At 40.2% G+C, this 22,911-nt stretch overlaps 1 protein-coding gene across 1 annotated transcript in view; it reads left to right on the top strand.

Moving 5' to 3' along the window:
* ssbp2a (single stranded DNA binding protein 2a) overlaps positions 1-22,911 on the top strand; it is a 58,988-nt gene that overhangs the window by 1,451 nt on the left and 34,626 nt on the right. The window contains exon 2 of the mRNA XM_030737427.1: positions 21,569-21,641. Coding sequence (XP_030593287.1) covers positions 21,569-21,641 — 73 coding nt within the window. The remainder of the gene's footprint in view (positions 1-21,568; positions 21,642-22,911) is intronic.

Genomic DNA, 22,911 nt, shown 5'->3' with positions numbered 1-22,911 from the left:
GTAGAAGTTATTTGTCCATACAAGCCAGATATTGTCTTTATCGTCTCACTTTGACTCCCAGATACTCCAGCTCATTTATTGTGTCGCTTAAATCCAGTTCACCCACGTTAGTCAACAGCGCGATTGAGCGTTCATCCCTTGAGCCCCATTCTTTATTCCGAATCGATATGAAAAGGACTGAAAAGTGAGACTCTTATCGCTGCCTTATCGCATATACTGACTCAGAGACTCAGATGGAAAGCTTCCTCCAGGCCTGGGAGATACTGTGTGAAAACACGCGTGCATCTGTGTGTGCTTGTGCGTGTGTGTCTAAGCATAAGATTTGAAGCAGTTCTGTAGTTTCCTGTGATGACAGTAACATTTGTAAGCTGCTGCAAAGGTACATCAGCATAAACAACAAAGTGGCCAGGCTATAATGAGGAGACACTAACTTTATGTGACTATGAGTAGAGTTTAAACATTTACATCACAGTCTATTTGTTTAATGTAACCAAACCATCAAGCTGGCATGTTGTTTAAATTGTGTACACAAGCAAGATGCTATACTGATATGAGAAGATGTGCGCTCAAAGTAAACCTCTTACTCTTCTGTCTTCCTGGTTAATTTAGACTTCCATGTTGTTGCAGATCATTACGTTATCTGTGTTTACACTTCGATGCAAGAGTGATGTTCCATTGGGCATTACAGCCAAGGCCACGTCGACAGAAGAAGGGAATGCGTGTCAAGAAAACACTAGATGAAAAGGCAGTGGAAGGCAGCAAAATCAAGGAAGCCAAAGTTTCATTTGTCTCTTAACAAGCAGCCTTGTTTATCAGTGGTGTGTATCAGAGAAGCAGAGCAGGCCCGGCGCTGCCGAGTCTTCAGTTGTTTCTCATTTCTGCAGCGCAGCAGGAGATCAGAGAGTGGGAGAGACAGAGGGCAACAACAGATTGAGGGAAAAGAAGGAGGAGGGGAAAGAGCAGGACTGAGGGAATTTGCTGGATCATTAGTTTACAGTGTTGTAGTATTGACCTCAGAATGGACCCCTGCAGACACGGGGCTCTGGCGTCTCGCCCATGTAGATACAGAGAAGCTCTAAATACAACTGACCTCCGTGGATCTCTATTTGCTGGTTTGTGTGTGTATGTGGTAAGCATCTGAATTGTGTGGTGTGTCCTTGCTATAGATGCATTTTGGGAATATACTTCTTTTTTTTATTACCGGTGTGTGATACGCCACTTATTTGTAAGAGTTTATCAGGTGTTTGTAGATAAAATCTAAAACAGTGTGTTGATTCAGGTACATCTCTAAATGGAGCACTTCGTATTAGATGCTGCATAAAAGGTGTAGATTTAAGCATGCAGAATCTATCAAGAGATTTCTAAATGTAATAAAAGTCTCTCTTTCATGTGTCCACACTATAAATTATAATCTGTAGATTATATTTAACTGTTGACACAGATGTCACGCTGGTATTTAAGATCTTAATCACCTTTCTCTAGACAGTAAGTAATCTGCGAGATCATTACAAATACTATGGTGGGTATTATATTAGAGTACACCTGAGTTTTCTCATTTTTTTCTGTTTAATTTGCATATATTACATGGTAAACATTAGGAAACAATCACTGCACAAAATGTTGGAAACACATTTTGCTGAAGATAAGGGGAAAGCTGTTATCACTTATTGATTTCCTTTATATAATTTGTACCTTTCCTGCTGGAGGATATGCAGATAAAGGGAAGCAGATGAGTGAGGAGAGGATGTTTTAAAGTATTGTGTTTTTCCCAATCATCAAAAAATAACAATAATCATGAACATATTGTATGCTGATGTGCCATACAGTATCTGGAGTATATCTGGCTCTGAAAACAGTGCTGGGATTTTGTTTGTGAGGGTTAGAGCTCCAAAAAAAATGACATTTGAAATATTCATCTGTGCAGAGACAGTGGCCTAAGTTGTAAACCACTGGCAGCAAGGTGAGTGGATTATGCTGAGTAAAACTCAAGAACACCTTGATAATTTCTGGCATTATTATTTTAAAAATATAATCCTGGTGCATACATTTTCAAATCTAGCTTTGGCATATTTATAGTCCACATCTGCGAGCATCAGAGAATAGGCTCTCTTTATGCCTTTGCACCAATAATGAACACTTTGTCTGGCTTTTAGACAGCAACACTGCTCCGGTCTCTCTTCTCTCTCTGTGGCTCTACCTGTGCTATGGTCTGCACTTGATTTTGATTCAGAGTGACAGTACACGACCACTGACTGTGTACTGCAGTTGTTCAATGAGTGTAGGTTTCAGTCGCTGGCAGTTAGAGGACACATTCCACATAGTTCTGGGATTGTGGTCCTGACTGAGTTGCATTGCAGCACATAGTACACATTCCTTTTCTCCTTTTTCTGAGTAAGTATTGAGTCATGGAACAAACTCTGCCTCAAATGCTCACAGATGCTTGTTTTGTCCCTTTTTCCAGTGCTCACAGCTACATAAATTGCTTTTCAGGTGTTTCCTAAAGATCATATTAATCAGCACAAGCTGTAAAGTCAAGGCTTCAAAAAGCTATAGTATAGGAATGCGCAACTAGTACAACTGCATGCCATTTCATTCAGTCTGGTTCAGGTACCAAGCATCAGTCTTGGTGCAGACTTAAGCATTTTCTGGTCTTGTAAGGATCATCATTCTACACACATAAGTACAGACCCGCACACACACAGCAACTTCCAAACCGAGACACCTCAAAATCCTGCCAGGAGGCTGCCAATGCAGCATTGCGCAGACTGAGGCAAAGCAGTGCATGCTGGGAGTGTTTATCCGACAGAAGTAATTCAGGCTGCCACTCTGGCTCTGACAGTGAGTCGCATTACAGTGGAACTACAATAAAAATAGCAGTATCTTTCTCAGACACATGCACGCACCCCAAGTTCACAATGCGTTGGATAAACTGTGCAGGGAATCACATTTTTCCCATGCCAGCTGCCACCTGATGAATGTAATTGATGAGGGTTTTTTTTTTGTTTGTTTGTTCAGTACATTTCTTTGTCCTTGAGCAATGATATAGGTGCACTCATTAGAACAAAGAGGAAACCCATTTGTTATGGCATGAGCAAAAGAATGTAGCCAGAGGGTAAACATATGTTGTGGGTCCACTTGGATGGTAAAATGAGAGGCTAAGTATGGGAAATAAGCATTAAACTTGAATGCTGGAGCAATTTAAAATTTGAAATAAGCTCAACAATTGAGCAGTCCAAAATGAAAAAGATGCAAAGAATGAAAGAAAGATCAAAGAGTTTTGGGTTTTGTTTTGTTTTTTTTTCTTTCAGTCGAGGTCAGATGAGGTCAGGTGATGTCCTGTAGGACCACGTGGTCTAATGCTCTGTAATGGCTGTGTGTCGAATCTCTCCACTCCATACTCACATCCCACTCTCTATGGATCACTTACACTTGTAAGTGGCCACACCTGGTTCTGTTGGCTCAAGTCCCATGCATAAGCCCCATACATAAGATCCGCATGGCAGGCCTCAGCGTAAGCTTTTCCTCTTTGTTTAAGTTCACAATGAACAATATAAAAGTGTGTGATTATGTGTCTGCATGTCAGTCTTTGCTGTTCTGGTCAATAGAGCGGATGCTGCATGTGTAAGTCTGCAATCCCATCTGAGTTGTCTGCTCACAGCACTTTCCCCATATGTTTCATCCTTCAAAATCAACCTCCATCTGTCTGTCACGCTGCCAGTGTGGATGTGAACTACAACATCCAGTGATCATTACACATCTAATAGCCTTGCCAGCTCTCAAGGGATGCTTGAGAACAACTGTTAGAACACAGAGAACTGTCACCGCTCCCTGTTGTTGTCGTTCACCAACACTGACTGACAGTAAAAGATAGTAACTTAAAACTGCTTCCAGTGCAATTGCCGCAGTGTTTTTAGATTAACATCAGTCTGGGATTACAAGAAAACCAGAGGAGAAATGCAGCTCTGGTATATTTTCTCTTCTGGGGTATACAGAGCTGTCTTCAAATGAAAGTGATAATGACAGTTTGACAAGGCTCTGATAGAAAACACTTTTTAACCTGCTGAACACATAGAGGCTGTTAAAAGTCCTCTTTTATCTGCTGGCATCCCTCCTAGTTTCTCTCTTATCCCCTCTGCCAGAGATGTAACTTGCCACAGAACTGCTATCAAAGCAGCGGCCTCTTATTGAGCTGTATGAGGCAGAATGGAAACGGCCTCTGATCGACGCAAGGGAGAAAAAAGGGTTGATGTGTCAATCAACACACAGGACCCTGTAGAAGGCACCCTCACAGGATGCCTTGGGGTCCTTGGGAAGGATCGACGTGACAAAAGGCCTCCATCGGCATCAGATAGCATGTGTGAAAGAAGGAGAACAGAACAGAAGAAGGCATGGCATCCTGAATTTCTTTTATCACTTCCCAAAAAATAGGCTAAGGATGAGTGGGTTTATCACCTTGTGCCGGTCCCTTAGGACCCCATGGGCGTCCCTGAATGCTTTTGTTTTAATTAGAAACACATTATCACATCATTTCTCTTCTCTTCTCTTCTCTTCTCTTCTCTTCTCTTCTCTTCTCTTCTCTTCTCTTCTCTTCTCTTCTCTTCTCTTCTCTTCTCTTCTCTTCTCTTCTCTTCTCTTCTCTTCTCTTCTCTTCTCTTCAATAGTTACAGTGTACCTGTCAGTTTGTCCTGTCCACAATAAAACATGAGGTGAGGCAAACACAAAACAAGAAGAATATTCGACTGTTAAGTTAGCTTAAATACTACTCCTGAATCTTTGTGAGAAGTGGGCCAGCTGTTGTGCTTCTTGTGGTTTTAAAGCACAAATGACTGGTGATTATATGTATGTATCATTTATCAGCTCAAAACATGAGTTTTAAATTGCCCCTTTTTAAAGGCGTTTTGTGTCTCATATGGCATTTAAAACTTTTCTTGTGCCATTTAATGTTATTTTGTCATGAAATTACCCAGACTAACTGGAAGATTAAAACAAGTTGCTAAGCTGCATTGCTTTGATAACTTTTGGCCAGATCTTCCACCTCAAGGTACGATGAGACACGAAGGAGAAATGGGGGAATTTCATAGTCTGCCTCGATGACCTTGAGTAGAATCCACTATCGGCGCTGTCAGGCTTTGTTTATGATGTCGGCTGTAACTCTTGTGGTTTTTGTCAGGAAGTTTTTTTGTGTTGCCCCTGGTGACACCAAACATGCACAGCTTTGCTCTAAAGCACAGCGCAGTTAGGGATGCTCTCCCTCAAAGTGTTTCTGTAACCCGAGAGCTCGAGGCAAAAGTAAATGCTGTTAATGGAAACACGCACAGACTCGGATGAAGAGTGCTTTTAGAGGCCGTGTTTCTGATTTGAAGCCAAATGTTTTTGTTTGTCAGTTTAAGCAGTATTTTCATTTTCCACTGATTTATTATTATTATTTTTAAATCAGTGTGTATTTGATATATCACTCACATTTAGAACAACTCTTGTGCTCACTAGTGTAACTTGCCTTGCTGTAGTAAGCGCCTTAGTGTAACTGCAGATGCTGCTGTGCCCCCCCCCTCCCCGCCTGCTGAGTATAGTGGAGGTTGGTTGGAGGCCTCTCTGCTGATATTCGTCCATCATTGATATGCAAGCTGCATCGCACAGGCACTAGCGCAAGGTTAAGCATGCGTGACGACCAGGCTTCGGAACTGCTTCAGACACTCTCTCTGAATCCCTCTCTCTCCTGCACCCACATGCAAAAACACATTATTTTTCTTTGCTTCCTCACTACCTTGTCCTCATTTCTTCTCTGTCTCTTTCTCACTTGTCCCTACTAATTTCTGAGAAGTAAAGCCACAGAGTCGTTCACTTTTATTCTCTGTAAATGTATCTTCTTTAGATGACAGGCCATCTGCCCGCTGATCCCTGTAAAGTCCACTGTGACACTTAAGTTTCTCCCGAGTGGACAGAATATCCTCATGTTTAGGATTTAAATTGCTGACATAGACTTCTTGACTTTTTAAAGTCTACTTGATGCCAATTTCTACCATTGAGGAGCAGGAAGGATAAAAGAATGAGGCCAGGTGGGCAAGAGGGCTGCAGCAGGACTCACCAAGTCTGATCCTGCACTAGACACAAACTCACTGCAAAAATTATATACAAAATGTATGTTTTGTTTTTTTTCTTTGTGTGTGTGCATGTGTGTTTATTTAATAATACTAATATGCAGACATTTTGGTGCATACATTTTCTGAAAATTTTTATAGCCTTGTGTTTCAGAACAACATTCCCCTGAATGGTTAGTCATTTATTTATACTTCCTCCAGAGCCTCCATGCAGGCCTTAATAGCTTCACATTTCTCCTCAAATTGCTTCAGATTGCCTTCATCTGTAGCAGCTTTTTTTCAATCTCATCTTGAAGCTTTGTTGTTCAGAAGAACAGAGGCCTATTAGAGCCCCGTAGACAGGAATTCAAATCCTGTAAGATTAGAGTGGTGCAGTCCTCCCAGTCATCTCCTTCTCCCTCTGTTTTTAATTGCCGTTGATTGTGGAATGCTGTATTGTGTGAGCTGAACAAAGATTGTGTGCCACTGGACGATGTGTGGAGTTAGCAAGGGAGGAGCGTGTCCCACGCCATCGCATTCCAGGTCCTGCATACTGCCGTATGACCGGTAATGGCAGTAGGTAAATACCTCAACACCTGTGTGTGTGTGTGTGTGTGTGTGTGTGTGTGTGTGTGTGTGTGTGTGTGTGTGTGTGTGTGTGTGTGTGTGTGTGTGTGTGTGTGTAAAAGAAAGAAAGAGAAAAAATACTGTATGTGGTCAACAACTGAAGTGTCTCAGACTGTGCACAGCAGTGATTGCATGTATGCGCAACTAAATGCCTGAACAGTGGACGTCCACCAGGAAACAAAACAGTTTGATATGAAAAAAAGTTATATATTCATTGTGTTAGGACTAACTATCACTATGGGGCAAAATAAGATCACTCCTATCGTTTTACTTTTAAAAAAACTTAAAAAATTTTTTTACTAGCTTCTTGAATATGCTCTTACAATATTATTTGGAGTAAAAAAAAACTATATTTCCTTAAAGAGAAAAGGCAGATATTAATATTGAATATGCACTGCTCTGTTGCTCTTTTAACACCGTAATGTATTGTTAAAACAAATGCTACATTCAGTTTTAAAAGATCCACCTTTATTCTAGGTGTGGTGTGTTTTTAACCTCTGTCTGGTTGGCAAAATGAAGGCATAAAGCAGGGGTAGTAAAACCATAACTTTGGCCCTGCTAATCGAATAATGAGGATGAATTTGTCCACTTGTTCAACTGCTCAGTTGCCTATATGCAACCACCAGCCCTCTCTCGTGCCATATAAGCTGTATTTGCAATTGTGGTGTAAAAGTGATTTCCTATTCATTCTTGCATAATGTTGCTTTAACTCTCTTCTTCCCAATAAACTCTGAAAACAGACTTTAAAAGAATGCAGTGATTAACTGTGTATGATCACTAAGTGTCGCCATCAAAGTTCTTCCTGTAAACAGCAGTTTAATATTCCGGGGTTTATGGCTGTATTGCATTCAAGATTTACTGTAATAGCTTGTAGAGAAAGTTGAACAAGGAAAACTCTCCTAAAAATCATTGGTGTTCTTTCAGCTGTGAAATTAAACAAACTCCCCACGAGAGGTGACTCAATCTGAACAAATCAAAGCCAATGAAATGGAACTCAAATTAAGAAAGTGATGGATTTGCCTACCCTATTATTTGATTTATCCACTTTACATGTTCTGCAAACAAATTACAGTTGCAGGAGGGGGGAAAAAAAAACCTTACTGGCTGAAACTTATGTGTAAATGACAGATTTTCACATGAAGGACATAACAGAATTTTTGCTCACTTACACTGTTGGTAAACAGTGAGCTTACTCATCACGCTCTCTCACCATCTCGCTCTGTTTTCTCCCCTCTCTGATAAGCTGGCATTTCCTGTTATCTCAGCCCTGGGCATTGTTGTCTGCTCTGTGATACAGTAGAGTCTCTGCACTGCTGACAGAACAAGAGCTGTTTCACTTTGTCTGATTGTGCTTGTATACGGCAGGGAGCAATGCTTCCCTTTTTAAATTTCTGTTCCAGTCTTAATTGCAGCTCTAGCGCGACGTTTTCCTTCTCTTTGGTTAGACCGGTGTTCTGTCTCTCAGCTATTTTTCATGTGATCATAACTGCGTATGGGTGTAGCCTTTTGAGGACACAGTGTGTTCTGTCCTTAGAGCACAGGGTGGGGATTCACAACTGCAGCTGAATTGTGGTTAGAGTATCTTGATTAGCTGGCTTTTATCAGTTTCTGCCTGTAGCTTAGCTTAATTTCATGAGCTGACATTATTCTTTCATTTGTCATAGCCCATTTTATTGGATTGTAGTGCACTGTAGTCGACAGGTTACCAAACTATGAAATTTGTCAGCTTTTCCAAATGTAATATTTTAGGGCTTTTAGAGATATGTTAATAAAACTGGGCTCTGATGAGCATTTATTATTACAGCACATATATTGTAGAGTGGCCTTTAATTAGAATTCAACCAGGAAGCTAAAAGTTAAGGTTGTTTTTCCTCAGTATTTATTAAATAATTTATAACTCAAACATACTAGGCTTTGCTTTTTAATATTTGTTGTTCGAGCAGCAATTTTACAGCATTTATTTTCACCTTGTACTGGAGTATCCCAAGGGTGTGGAGTGGGAGGAGAGGATTCTGGGATTTCTAGTTAATGAAAGGTAAACACAGAGTCTACACTGAGGTGAGCCAAAGAATGCAGGACTCTTCCTCCCAGTCAGGATATGAGCTTCATTCTTTTGACTGTAACGCATGATATCTCACCTTTGGCGATTTCTCATCTTTGCTGGAGCAAGTTTTGAGTAAAAACTGCTTTCTTATTTACAGTCATAAAAATTTTTCACCTTCATTGCCTGAACTGTTCACCCCTTCATCTTAGTGTTTCTAAGAACTAATTGCAAAATTGCATTACTGGTCAGCCTGTCACTGCTACTTTCATTCAGCTCAACCAGTTTGGGATGCAGAGTTTTGTTTTTTTTGTTTTGTTTTTTGTTTGTTTGTTTGTTTGTTTGTTTGTTTGTTTTTTTTTTGGGGGGGGGGTGCCAAGCCGCAGATCGAGCATTCAGGATTGTCGCCCAGCCAAAACTTCACTAGGGGTTTCACTATGTGTTGTGAAAGTGAGAGGGATAAAGGCTATGACAAACATTTGCTCTGCAAAGCAGCATGTGAGACCATCTCAGTGTAGACAAAACACGGTATACGAGCAGATAACACAGTTTATTTTACTACAAGTGTCTCTCCCCGGGCTGTTTTCACGCTGGATTATAACACGCGTTTTGTTAATCTTCAAAGATGTAGTGAACTTTTTCCCTGCTCCACCCAACCCTCAGCTACACACCAAACCTGCAGCTGAAGTCTGCGCTGAGACGAGTTGGCATCAGAGAGAATATACTTTATACAAATATCTCTATTCAAGTGCTCTGAGCCATTAGAGAGATCCCAGGGGATACGGTGGAAGGGTAATGGAGAATATAGATTTAACTTGTGACCATCAGCAAAAATGCCAATTAGAAATGCATCAGCGAGCACCCGCGATAGAGCCACAGCACGCTGCCGGTTGGGGATTAATTTAAGGCATGTATTTGACTAAGATGTTGCAAGAAGTTAAAGGGTCTAATGAAAGTCTTTGAACAGTTTTGTCAAGTAATAAATCAACTCAGCGATGAAAGTTTTCCTCTCTGCAGTAACACAGTCTTGTCCACAATGCAAGTTTTCATTTTGTTTTGCCGTGACGATCTTTTGAATAAATAGCAATACAAAGCCACTCAAAGGCATAATAGCTAATTAGTATCTGTCTTTAAAAATGAAAAGAAGAAGAACTGCCTTATTTAGCAAATTAAATTCAGGAAATTCAGTCCCTATTCTCAAGTTCTTTTGAGTCACATTTAGTTCCTCTTTTACAAATCCCGAGTTGCGGTGAGCGACAGCAGCACGGCTGTTCATAATGTTGTCCTTTTCGGTTTTCCTCACTGGCTGCAGCATCGCTCCTCTTCTGCTCAATCCTGACCTCTCCTCACAGCTCCTTTCATTAATCATTTACTCGCTCTCTCTCAGTCTCTCTCCATCTCTCTTTCTCTTTCAGCCTCCCTCTTCTTCTTCTCTCATTTGTCTCTCTCTTCCTCTCTGCCCCCTGGATCTCCTGTTGCTGCTAATCTTTATCTATTTATCTTTCTCTCCATCCCTCCATCTTCATCTCTCTTTTGACTGGTAAATTACCAATCTTTGTCCACTCTCAGTGCTATCGGGGTGCATCATTTTCTCTCCCTTCTATAATCTCTCTCTTTCTTTCTGGAATTTTCTGACTTTTCAGACTGTCTTTACTGTGTGAATTTCCACTCAGAGAATAGCTTATATTAACATGTACTGTATGCAGCGTACAACACTTTAGACAATTCATTTACTCACACCTAGTTGTCGAACTCCCCTGCACAGATTCATTAAAACTTTACCTTTAATGAAAATGCATTAGGAATAAGTCTACTGGAACCTGATTTTCCATTTAAAGTGATTTGGCTATGATCCAGGGTAGTACCTTTCCCAGACAAGGTGTGTGCATAAATAGCCCTGTTTTGATGATGTTCTTTAGTGTATAAAGGCACCATAAGCCCCATGGTTGTTTGGACTCTTGTTTTTTTTTGTTTTTTCTTCCCTCTGTTGTTTTCCTGAAGCTCTGGCTATAAGATGAATTATTCAGCATTGTAATGGGTCTATATTTGTCGTTGTTTATCTTGCCTCTGTGCCCCTACCACCCTCATTGCTGCCCCACCACCATCTCTCTCCAAGCGTTCACTTGTCTGTCTGTCTGGCAAGCGGAGCTGCTCTACCCGCAGAGGATGCTCCACTTTAATGAATGAAGTGAAGTCATTTAGCAGGGCTCTTAATGGCACATAAAGCCCCGCTGCTAGGCTTGATTAATCAGGGAAAGTGTTTGGCTGTCACACACAGGGCTGTCCTCAGCAGGGGCAGCAGCTTGATCGCTGCGCTCTCTTTTATGGCGGGGTCCCTCTCTGTTCTCGCCAGATTCGTCAGGAGCCCGAGCTGCCAGTGCTTGATTGGAGAGACAGATCTCATAGCATGACGGAGATGATAGTGCTGATGATCATACCTCTAACTCAGAGGCCGGTCGGTGTCTGTGATTTGTGTTGCCATTGCAGCCCAGCGCTCTGTGGTGAGGTGTGATATCAGAGGATGCCTCAAGGATATAAAGAAAAAGCATCGTTAACAATAAGTCTTTAGGTGGCTGGGTGGGTTTTTTTTTTAAAGCAAATATAGGAGTGTCATGATTATTTATTATATTTATTATAGGAAATGCTGATATCAGTGTCTGCCTCAAAATTTCTGGGAGTCAGTTAGTAAGAAAGCAACCATGTGCTTGTTTTGTACCTATATTTAAAGCCTGTGATGATGGTCATGATGACCGCTCTCTAATCAAGCATTTGCATGTGACTAATTGTAAAATGGCTCAGGTTTATACAGGGTAGCTGCCTCTGCACTTGTGATTACTGCTGTCACTGTCTGTGTTGCATCAGTCACATACACTGCAAAATTATATAACATGGCAAAAGTCTTAAAAAAAAAAAAAATCACCCATCAAGCTGCAGAGGATCGCAAAAGTACATCCTCAGTGAAACTGACTGGAAGGCGCTTGGTGACAGGTTTTTATTTTTTAATTAACATCACACAAGTAAAAGCACCTCATTCAGAATGAGGCTGTATACATTATGACTTTCACCACGCTGCAATGTACTGTAGGTCTGATTCACAGTGAAGTGTTACTGCTATTTTATCGATGAGGAATTTTGGAGGAGTCACATTCTTCTTTGCTTTCATTGCATTATTATTTTGTGTACGTTCACTTGAAAGCAAAGTGCTTCAGAGGCACTACAGCTCTACTTCACTGTGTCACTTTTACTAAAATGATTCTTTGCTGTGAACACACAGCAGAGATTTAAGATGCTAATTTAGTGGGTTTTTTTTGGTAGGTAAGCATATCCAGGAGATAATTACAGTGTGTAACTTCCTGTCTGTGACTTAGTTCAATAGGATTACTTTTCCATTGTTATTACTTCTTCACAGAACTCATTAAAATGCATTTATAAAAATATAATGAAATCCAGTGCATACTCCAAGGCATGCTATGCTTATGTAGCTTCCAGTCCATCCTGTATGTTACGATTTTAGCACAGCATGTAGTCATTTGCTTTTTCTCTTCAAAAAATGGTAGGAATCAGTTCTACTTTAGCTTGTAGACTTTTTTTTCATTGCGAGGTTTTGTGTTAATTTGCAGAAGGAGGTCACAGCGGGGTGCTTGACTAACTGAGACACTGCTCAGTGCGAATCCTCAACATTAGAATATGAAAGTTTACAGATCTCAGGAGGATTCATCTTGGGGCTCATCCGCTAGCACCCATCACCTTCATCCTCCCATCTGCCTTTTTTTCCCCGTCTCTCTAATCCCCCTTCTTCTCTCTCTTCTTGTCACCTAAACCTTTCATCTTGCTCTGTTATACTCCTGTCACACCATTACTTTCTTCCTCTCAATTTTCGTCTGTAATTTTCCTCCATCCTGGACAAGGAGAGAAGGATATGGTTCCATCTGTGATTTTTATTTTTTTATTTTTTTTGTTCTTATTTTCCTTTATTCATTGGACATAAGAAATGAGTTTTACCATAATATGTAAATAAGATATATTTTCTTATAGTTCTTTAATACAGGAGCAACTGTGTATTGAACACATGTTTGGAGTACTGATCACGTGTTCAACCTTTCTTTGACCAATTCGTTAAGACAAGTTGCGAGTTAATCCCTGGTTGGCACCATTCAGAGCCTCTAATCTCCAACCGTTCCTCAAAAGACATAACTGTTAAATCACTGCACTGAATTTCAATAATTTTCTCTCATTTAGACACACACACACACACACACACACACACACACACACACACATACATTTATTTTATCACTATTTTTAGGCATGTCAGGCAGTCGTTACATTAAAAAAACTTTTAATAACATTTAACAATATTTCCAGACCTAGTGCAGATGCTAGAGCAACGCAGAGTTTGACCCTCATTCAACTAAGGTTGAAAAGCCGAGGCCTCAATTAAAAGATTTACTTCCAATGAATTTTGATCTTCTGAAGACTTAAGCATAAAACCGTGTGCAATGGCTACTTACACTGATGTGAAAATATTTTTTTCTGAATGACTGACTGTGAGTAATTTTCCAGCTGTTTCTGCAGTATTTCAGGTTATGTCCTACCTACAGTATATGTGTCCAAACCTGTAGTAAACGTTGGATACATTTTTTGAACAATGTGACAGGAATTAATAGTTAAAGGTGTTACTTAATTGTTGGATCCAGAGTGTTTCTAATACACGTAATGTGAAAAATTAGATGAAGTAATCGTGGTTGGTTTTGCCTTATTGGAAGATAATGACTGTGGGAACGGGGATTTGTGCATGAGCTCGTTTTCCCAAAAAGTTTCCTTCTCTCTTTCGGTCCATGAATGTCCCTCATTAAACCTTCATTTGAGGGGACTGAGTTCAAGTATAAATCTAACAACATTTTCTATAAATGAGCTCCTTAAGGAGCCCTAAAAAGGGTACTTAGTGATTGTCATTAAGCTATAATACTCCAGTTTTAGGACTTGTAGTGAGATGTTCAGCATTTATTACCATGTCCAGTTGTTTTAGTGTCAGGCAACATCAGTCTGATTGTGATGGAAGATTCCATCCATTCATTTTCTCAAGCACTTACATGTGATAAATTATACCCATCAGACAAAGTCTAAAAGTCATGTGTTTGCCCCCAGGAATGTATTAAAGCATCTCTTTTATTGTTGGTTAGTATCAGAAAAAGGTAACTACAAAACTGGGGGCAAAAGTAGAGTCCAACTCCAATTCCAAAAATGTTGGGATGCTGTGCAAAATGTAAATAAAAACAGAATGCAATCATTTGCAAATCTCAGAAATCCACATTCTATTCACAATAGAACACAGAAAGCATATCAGATGTATGTACAATTTTAAGAAAAAAAATAAGGTCATTTTAAATTTGATGGCAGCAACACATCTCAAAAGAGTTTGGACAGGGACATGTTTATCATCTTCTATTCTTTTAATAAAAAGTCTGTAAATGCCTGGGAAGTGAGGACACCAGTTGTTGGACTTTTGGGAGAGGAATGTTGATCCCTTTCTTGTCTGATAGAGGACTCTGCTGTTTTTAATAGCTGCAGTATGTCTGGATTAACATTGTCTTCCTGAAATATGCAAGACCTGGAAAAGACATCATCTAGATGGGAGCACATGTTGCTGTAAAACCTGTATATACTTTTCACCCCGGACCAGGAGTTGTAGGTTTTTGATCCAAGCACTGATAACAAGCTAGATTGTCCCTGGACACAGCATTCAAATTTTTGACCACACAGTTTTCCATTTTTCCTCAGTCCATTAAAAAAGAGCTTTGGCCAAGAGAAGTCGGTGGTGTTTCTGGATCTAACCTGCATTTGTGGATGGCACAGTGAACTGTGTTCACAGGTAGTTTCTAGAAGTGTTCCTGAGCCCATGCAGTGATTTCCATGACAGAATCATTCCTGTTTCAGCCTGAGGGCCTGAAGATCATGGGCATCCAGTATTGATTTTCAAGCTTGTCCTTTGTCCACCGAGATTTCTCCAGCTTCTCAGAATCTTTTGATGATATTATGCACTGTAGCTGATGATATATTCAAAGTCTTCACAATTTTACTTTGAGGAACATTATTCAGAAATTATCCCACAGTTTCTAGACACAGTTTTTTTTTTTTTTTTTTTTTTGCAGATTGTGAACCTCTGCTCATCATTAACTCTGAGAAACTCTGCCTCTCTAAGATGCTTTTGTTAAACCCAATTATGCTACTGACCTGTTGCCAATTAACCTAATTAGTTGTAAAATGTTCCTCCAGCTGTTTCGTTTTATTACCACTTAATTTTGTTGCCCCCGTCCCAACTACGTGTTGCTGGCATCAAATTGAAAAACTGAGCTAATATTTTTCATGAAATAGTAAAATGTTTGAGTTAAAACATTTGATATGTTTTCTGTGTTCTATTGTGAATAAAATATGTATTTAAGAAATTTGCAAATCATTTCATTCTGTTTTAATTTACATTTTATACAGCATCCCAACATTTTTGGAATTGGGGTTGTACAGCAAAATGTAGAAATTCAATAGGGAGCAGCAAAGCTGGCAAGAAAAAAAGGCTGGAAGTGAGTGAGACTGCTAGGAAATCTGGTGGGAGAAGGTGCAAAAAACTCAGGTTAGCGATTGAAAATATTGAAATAAATGCTTGCCTGCCAAGCACAAAGCAACAGCAGACAAAGTTACTAGTTGGCGTGCAAACATAATTACACAATTGCAATTGAACTGTTAAAGATTCAGGTATTTCCCACAGGAGTTTGCTTAAGATAAAAAGGAGCTAAATAGATTTACATTTACCAGGTGGCCAGAAGCATGACTCCAGAGGGGTTTACTACAAAGGAAGTTCAACACAGTCAGGCTTTCTTTGTGCTCTCTGGCTTGACAAAACCCTAAACTCCAGTCGGAGATAACAGGAACCACAATGGCGGTTATCGGTGTTTCCTGTTCTGTGGCCTTTCTGCTTCAGGCTCTGTGCGCGCTCAAATAAAAAGAGGTGTTTCACGCATCATGTGACTGTTCATCTGCACATGATCCCTATGAATGCCGCTTACTCCAATCAGAGATGTTTTTAGATGATGATGAAAATGGTGATATAACAGAGAAAACATCTACCGCCAGCAGAGAATCTGCATTGCTCGTAAACATGATGTAAATAAAACAATCAGTGGAAATGTGGCGCTTCCAGACAATTTTGAAATGAAACTGAACATAAACTGCTCCTGACCAGTGATTTAGCAAGAGAAGAAGAAACTCTGACTTTAAGCTCAACATGGCTCCCAAATTTAGAATATGAACTAAATGGAAAATATTTTTGAAAATATTTTGAATTTTGTGTTTACACCTAAACAATACAGGGTTAATACAAAAGCCTTTTTAATTTGACCGAAACTGAATGTGAAAAGGGAGAGACAGTAAAGCTGAGGAAGTTATAATAGAAGTCTGTGGGGAAATACTGTGAAAGCCAATCAATCTGCTTTATAACAGCTGAACTGGTGAATACCAAGCCAATCATGTTTTGCACTGATACAAGTGTGTGGGTGTTGTAAAACATTGTGCATGGGAATGAAAAAGCCCTGTGTGTGTGTGTGTGGGGGGGGGGGGGGGGGGGGGGGGTTATTTTGAGTATTTTTGTGTTATATCAGATTTGATTATTCTGTACATGCAGTTTTTATGTGGTGGTGGTCGTGGTGGTGATTGAAATTGCAGTTATGCCTCTCTCTCTCTCCATCCATTTAAATCAGGGGTTCTCAAAGGTTTGATGACTGAGTGCCAATTTAGAGAGCCGACATATGATTGACGAAAAAATGCACACATCAAACATTTCGAAGGTTTGTAATGTGTCTGTTCAGAGGATGATGGTTTACCTTGGTAGTTGTCTTTTTTTTTTTTTTGTGCTAGTTTTATAGTTTGTTTTTGTCTTGATTTCTCTTTTGCACTTATTGAACACGTAAATGTTACCAAAAGCCACCATTGTCTGACAGCCATGTGTGAATATCTTACTTAACAAAAAAAAAATGAAAAAAAAGAATAGAATTACAGAATGAAAACGTGACCAGCCCCCAGCAGTTTTCATAATAATGTAGTTTTCATAATACAGACTGCTAAAAAATCAGTAATGAGGATAGCATGTTTACTGGCAGTAAGGATTTGATTGCTTCCCTTTTCACTTATATAACATTTAATTTGATTTTCCTGGTCAATTATGTAATTAGACTATGTCAGCATAGTATCGAGTCCTGGATATATGTCCACTTAACGTGTCGATTCAGATCAGAAGTATAATCGCTTTTCCATTTTCATCTTTAACAAGGGTGAATATTCTGGAGCTAATCTATAATAGGCAAATCCGATCACTGAAGCCATTGCCTGTTGTGATTTGAAGCTCTGCCAGACTTTGATCGCCATGGCAAGTAATGATTAGCAGTGATCTGTTGGTCTCCTAAATGCTGATCCTGGAGAAAAAAAAAAAAAAAAGGTTCATGTCTTCGCTTTAAGCTGAGGTTGTGGTTGAGCGCCGAGATAGCTCTCCTCTCCCCTGATCTCCTCTCTGTTCAACAGCTCAGTAACAGCAACGGCGGCTCTGTAACAAGGCAGCGTAGAAGCTGGTCACTGTTTCTGCCTGCTGCCTTCATTAAGCTAAGCTCAGTCTCTGACTGTTTGAGCTTGCTGCAGCTGTCTGGTCTTGTAGATTTGCGAGAGGGGCTGAGATGAGGTTCAGCTTGAAATATGAATTTAATTAGATGTGACTCAGAGAAGACAGAACCACTTGAATTTGAAGGATAAATGGGTCACTTGTAGACCTTAAAGTTCACCCCTCTGCTCTGTCTATACCTTCTCCACTAGAACCACCACCGTGTCACAAAACACACCCAGAAGTGCATTTGTGCACACACTTACACACAATATTAGGTATGGAGAGGAAGCAAAGCGGGAGGGGCCTGAGCACTCTAATCATTCTAGCTGCAGCTTTGATTAATGTAAAGTGGTTCATATTTACAACAGAAATTGCCATAGTAGGCAGGTAAGAAATTAAAAAAAAAAAAAATGTATGTCCGTCAGCAAGGGCAAACGCCTCAAACTTCAGAATGAAGAGACTAATATGGAGTCAGAAACCATTTCAAAAAGCACTGGCTGCCTCAATTTGAGCACCATTGCCTGCAGATATGACATAAAGTGACAGTTTATTTAACTTGACAGGAGAGTCATTGTAATGTTTTCATTTTAATGTGTCAGATTTAGAGGATTCTTAACCTTGAACAGTCCCCCCATCCTCTAATCCTCAAACCTTATCGCCCGCTCAGTGTTTGGACTCCCTCGTTCTGTCTAGTTCCACATAGCTGGGTGTTTTTTAATCTAGCGGGAGGCTCCGCTGAACCAAGTGGTAAGTGAACAATGAGACAGCAGCATGAAGGGGTTTAGCGTTTTCAAAGCCTATCACTCGTCTTGGGGAAAATTAGTAGTTGCGAGTTTTGAAGTTCAAGAGATATCGAATGCTAACAAAGTCCCCCTTTTTGCTGCTTTGGTGTCTGCTGTCAGTCTATTTGAACTCCGCCTGTTGATGTGTGCTCAGGAGGAGGGTGAGACAAGAGTGGAGGCAAGTTGGTGTTATGGGTGTATTTTCCAACCATTGATACCTTTAAACCCAAATATTTAAGGAGAGAAATGAATCAAATCTTCCTTTTTTTTCATCTTCTCTCCAAAACTTGTATTTGCCTATGGATCTGTAGTTTCACTTTCTTTCTTTTCTTTCTTTCTTTCTTTCTTTCTTTCTTTCTTTCTTTCTTTCTTTTTCTTTTTCTTTCTTTCTTTCTTTCTTTCTTTCTCACTGCATCACCTTTGCCACTGTTGCCCTCTTTTATCCACCTTTCCTGGGTTTCCTCACTTCCTTCGATTCTGTCTCTCTATTAGGACCAAAGGTCACAGCTCGGAGCTTGCAGTGAAATCAATCATAGGTTAAACCTTTAAGTCTTTATCTGAGGCAGCTACCGTGCGAGGCTGTATTTAGTGTGGTAATAGATAGCTGACTTGAAAACCGGCTGGTGCATGCTGAGGACACGCTTGCATTTTCTTTATTTATTCCCACTGACACAACAAATTCATTCATGCAGCCCATCAGGTTGTCATCATCGCTTGGGAATGTATTCACTGCAGATACATGAGATCTGTCAGTATTAATAAATAGTTGTATACTGATGCTGCAGTGGCTGGCGGTGGGGTTCACAGGAGGGAAGTGACAGATTTAGACAGGCTGACAGGAAACGAAGCAGAAACAGAGTTACGGAGCAAGTTCGTTCCTAGAAATGTTCGGGATTGTGCCTTGGAAAAAAAAAAAAGGGCACATCTTTTATTCATGTTCAGTTGTCGAGGTGTCAAGAGTTTTGTCAAGCCTCTCATTGTTCTGTTAACCTTGTCCCTGTGAAACGTTCTGTCTCTATCTCCTTGGTCACACATTACAGCCGGGCCACGGGGTGGGGGTGAGAAGAAGAGGTGGATAGAGGATGGAAGGATAGACAGAAAGAGGTTCGCTCCTCATCCTTTCATCGTTAAACAAACATGGACTCTTAAAAAAAAAGTGTGTGGGGGGGGGCGCAAAAGCAAGACAGAAAAGGCACTGAGGGAGGGGGAGGAGGAGCAAGGTAGTCTGGGGATGAAAGTGATGAGGAAAGATGGAAATGAAGGAGAGGCGGGGGGGGGGCAGACAGAGTACCTGTGTGCATAGCAGAAGGTGTGCAGTCCATCATCTTCAGACAGGCAGACAGCGCTGTCTGGGGAGTTTATTTTTACTTCAGTGTAAGAGTCTGGATCAGCTACAACAAGCTGGTAGCACCTTACAGTTTTTTTTTTTTGTTTTTTTTTTTTGGGGGGGGGGGGTGTCTAGGACAGCTGCTGTCCCAATGTGACCATCATTCATGCCTTTCAAAAGTTAAACCCACTAACATACACAGACATGCCAAGCTCAATGTCGAAGCTTGTTCTACATCATGTTAAGATTGGTTTGAATCTTCTTTCATCATATAAAACAGACTGCTGTAGAGTACTGTGCAAGTCTTGCGCCACCCCTCATTTCTTTATATTTTGGCAGAAAAAATGGGAAATAGGTGCAATAGTTAATTAAAATTGGTAAACAGACATGAAAATATAGTATTTAAAACAAAAACAGCTTGAAAGTCAATATTTGGTATGTCCACCTTTATTCTTCAGCACAGCTTTCTTTGTCATTTCTTTAAGTAGTCTTCAGGAATAGTTCTCCAGGCAGTTTGAAGGACATTCAAAGCTCTTCTTTGGCTGCCTTTTGTTCCATTCCCTGGGCTGGGTTTGGACTCTGAGGAGGCCAATCAATGACTCATAGCATTCCACTGTGTGGTATCTTTTAATTTTTAAGGATATTCTTCACAGGATGCCAAAGATATACCAAGTTTTCAACTAATAGTTCTTTGGGAATCACCTTGTTGCTGCAAAAATACTATCAAACTGTTATTTTGGGCATTTTTCATAGATTCAACTAAAGAAACTGGAAGAAATTATGTGTTTTTTGCAACAGGCTGCTGGTAACAATACCTAAAGATTTAAAATGGGTTCTTTTCTAAACTGTTATGTGCAGACACAACACTTGTTCATCCCATGAGTTAGGTGCATTTTTATGCTTGAATGATTCACAGGTCTGTATTAGGTTTCTGAAAAATGTACCCAAAAGAAAAAGCTTCAGATGAAAAAGGTCAGGTACAAGGACTGGACTGAAAATGAGTGAAAAAAACAGCTAATGTCCAAAGAAAAACCTGGAAAGACCTTGAGAAAGCATGGAGAACTATTTCACTAATAAGCTTTGAAAAATTCTGATAGAAATGTTTACAGTTCTCCAACATTGTACAGACCGTGATAAATTGATTAATTGAGAAATAATCAACAGATTAGTCATTTAATTGAAGCCATATACAGTATAACAACATTTTAATAATAAATTGCTATATCAACACACACTAAGCCCATTTAACAGAGTGTACAAACAGAATATTTATTTTTCCTAATACAGCTAAATACACTGATCATATTCATATCCCTGTAGAGTTAATTTCTGTTGTTACACTGTCTAAATCTCTAAATCTACACAGTGCCGTTAGGAGTCAGCAAGATCTGCTGTTGATCCCCTGTAGATCAATTTTTACCTTGTATTTATAGACCAGTAGATTACCCTGTCCTCCGTTTGCTAAGTTGCTGTTAGTACCAGGAGAGGCTCACAGGGAGGAGAATTGATTAACAAATCAAGCCTGTAATTAATTCTTACTGTGATCAAAGCCATGGGAGGAAGCCTATGGAGAGCCCAAGGCATTAAGGTGAGGTATTTGTCAGTGTGGTCCCACCAGGCCTACTATTATCACTGTTTTGTTTTCTCTTCAGACATTTAACTTATATTTTAGCTGAATTTCAAATGTTTTTAATGTTTGTCCCGTCTGTTGGCAATTAGGGGCAGGAATATTGCTCCTAAGTTAGTCTGTCTTTGTGTTTCTCATGGGAATCGTAATAAACAGTTTTCACACATCTCTACATGCTGCATTCTAGTGCTACTTGGCTGCTTGGCAAATTGTATCCATGCCTAGGAATTCATTTTTCTTTTAGGCAGCTATAGGTTCAGTTTCTTATTATGTATGGGTTTATCTTAAAAACTGATTAAAAAAAAAAAAAAAGTTTTGTATTTCAATCTGTCGGGATTTTGAAGTGCTTAGTTGTTGCTCTAATTTTTGTCTCCTTGCTTACTTACCATATATCCATTTGCCTCGAGTCATCTTTTGCCCTGCTGTTTTCTTTCTTTGTGCAGGCTGGCTCTTTATGTGTACGAATACCTGCTGCATGTAGGAGCACAGAAGTCAGCACAGACCTTTCTCTCAGAGGTAAGTCACAAAAATGCTTTATGTGTTTGTGCCGGAGTGCAGGCCATGTACTTTATGTGTCCACTTGGAAGGATGGTCTGACCCTCATATAATATGTCGAGTAAGTGTAGCAGCTAATTGAATTAGCCTGGCCTCACAGTGCTGAGACAACAAGCTTTTTAACATTAGTGTTGCGTTTAGTGGGACTGGAGCCGGCGCGCGGGAAGACTTATGATGCTTAGGCTGGAGCTGACGTCTTGGACTGACATCATTGTCTGATCCGCTCGGCAGCTTTGTGTTTGTCCGTCTCCTCCTATCTCATTCTCGTCCATTTTTATTGTAATCTTCCTGCTCTCTTGCTCATCTGTCTCCCCACTCGTCTCCCCGCGCTTGTCCTTACTTTAATTCTGCAGAGGTGAAAAGGCGATGAGGTGAAAACGAGGTCAGCTGATGATTGTGCTTTGCTGTAAATGACGGTAAATTGCAATGTAGGAGACAGTAGCTAGAGGCTTGTTGTACATCGGCCAGAGGAAGAGGAGAACAAAGCAGGGGGGATGGAAAAGGTTACATCATCAGCTGGCACTGATTCTCATCACTCTTAGTGTGTGTTCGCGCACGTGTGCATATGTACCTACACCTCAGTTTCTTGCAGACACCCTTTCCTCTCTACCATATCACTTGCTCTCTCTTCCGCAGATGAAGAAGATAGGCGGTGTCATATTCAAGTGTGGGAATGCTAGGAGGGCAACAAGTATAAACACAGCCGCTTTTGTACCGTTTGCATGCACACGTATGCATAAACATTTTGCAAAAAGTGTAGCTCTTGCTGGAACTGTGGGCTGTAATATGGCTTTAAGGCCATGTTTTATCATCCCCATCAGTTCACAGTGCACCCTCAGGCCCATGGAGCAAGAGCCCAGAGTGGCAATTCACAAATCAGACACGGATAACTTAACATAAATATCAAATCACAAGCAGACAAGCTTAGAAGAAGAGGAAAGAAGAAACCACGCAAATTTCTCAAGCTAAATTTATCACTCCAACAAAACCAAAAAATTCCTTGAAACCTTAAAGACAAGACAAGACAGGACAAATAAAAAGGTTCAAATTTATTGAGTGTAGGGGTAAAAAGAAAACTACTCCCCTGCAACACATTGCCTACATCTGCCACTAATCACACTAAAGGGATCTTTCTGCAGCATGGGGAAGGTAAATGAAAGAACCTCCTGGGAATGCAGACCACAGGAAGACGGGATATGCGGGCACATTCGGTGCTTTTTTTTTTCCAAGC

This window comes from Archocentrus centrarchus, chromosome 9, assembly GCF_007364275.1.
Source record: "Archocentrus centrarchus isolate MPI-CPG fArcCen1 chromosome 9, fArcCen1, whole genome shotgun sequence".
NCBI lineage: Eukaryota > Metazoa > Chordata > Actinopteri > Cichliformes > Cichlidae > Archocentrus > Archocentrus centrarchus.
This window is presented reverse-complemented; position numbering and strand designations above follow the sequence as displayed.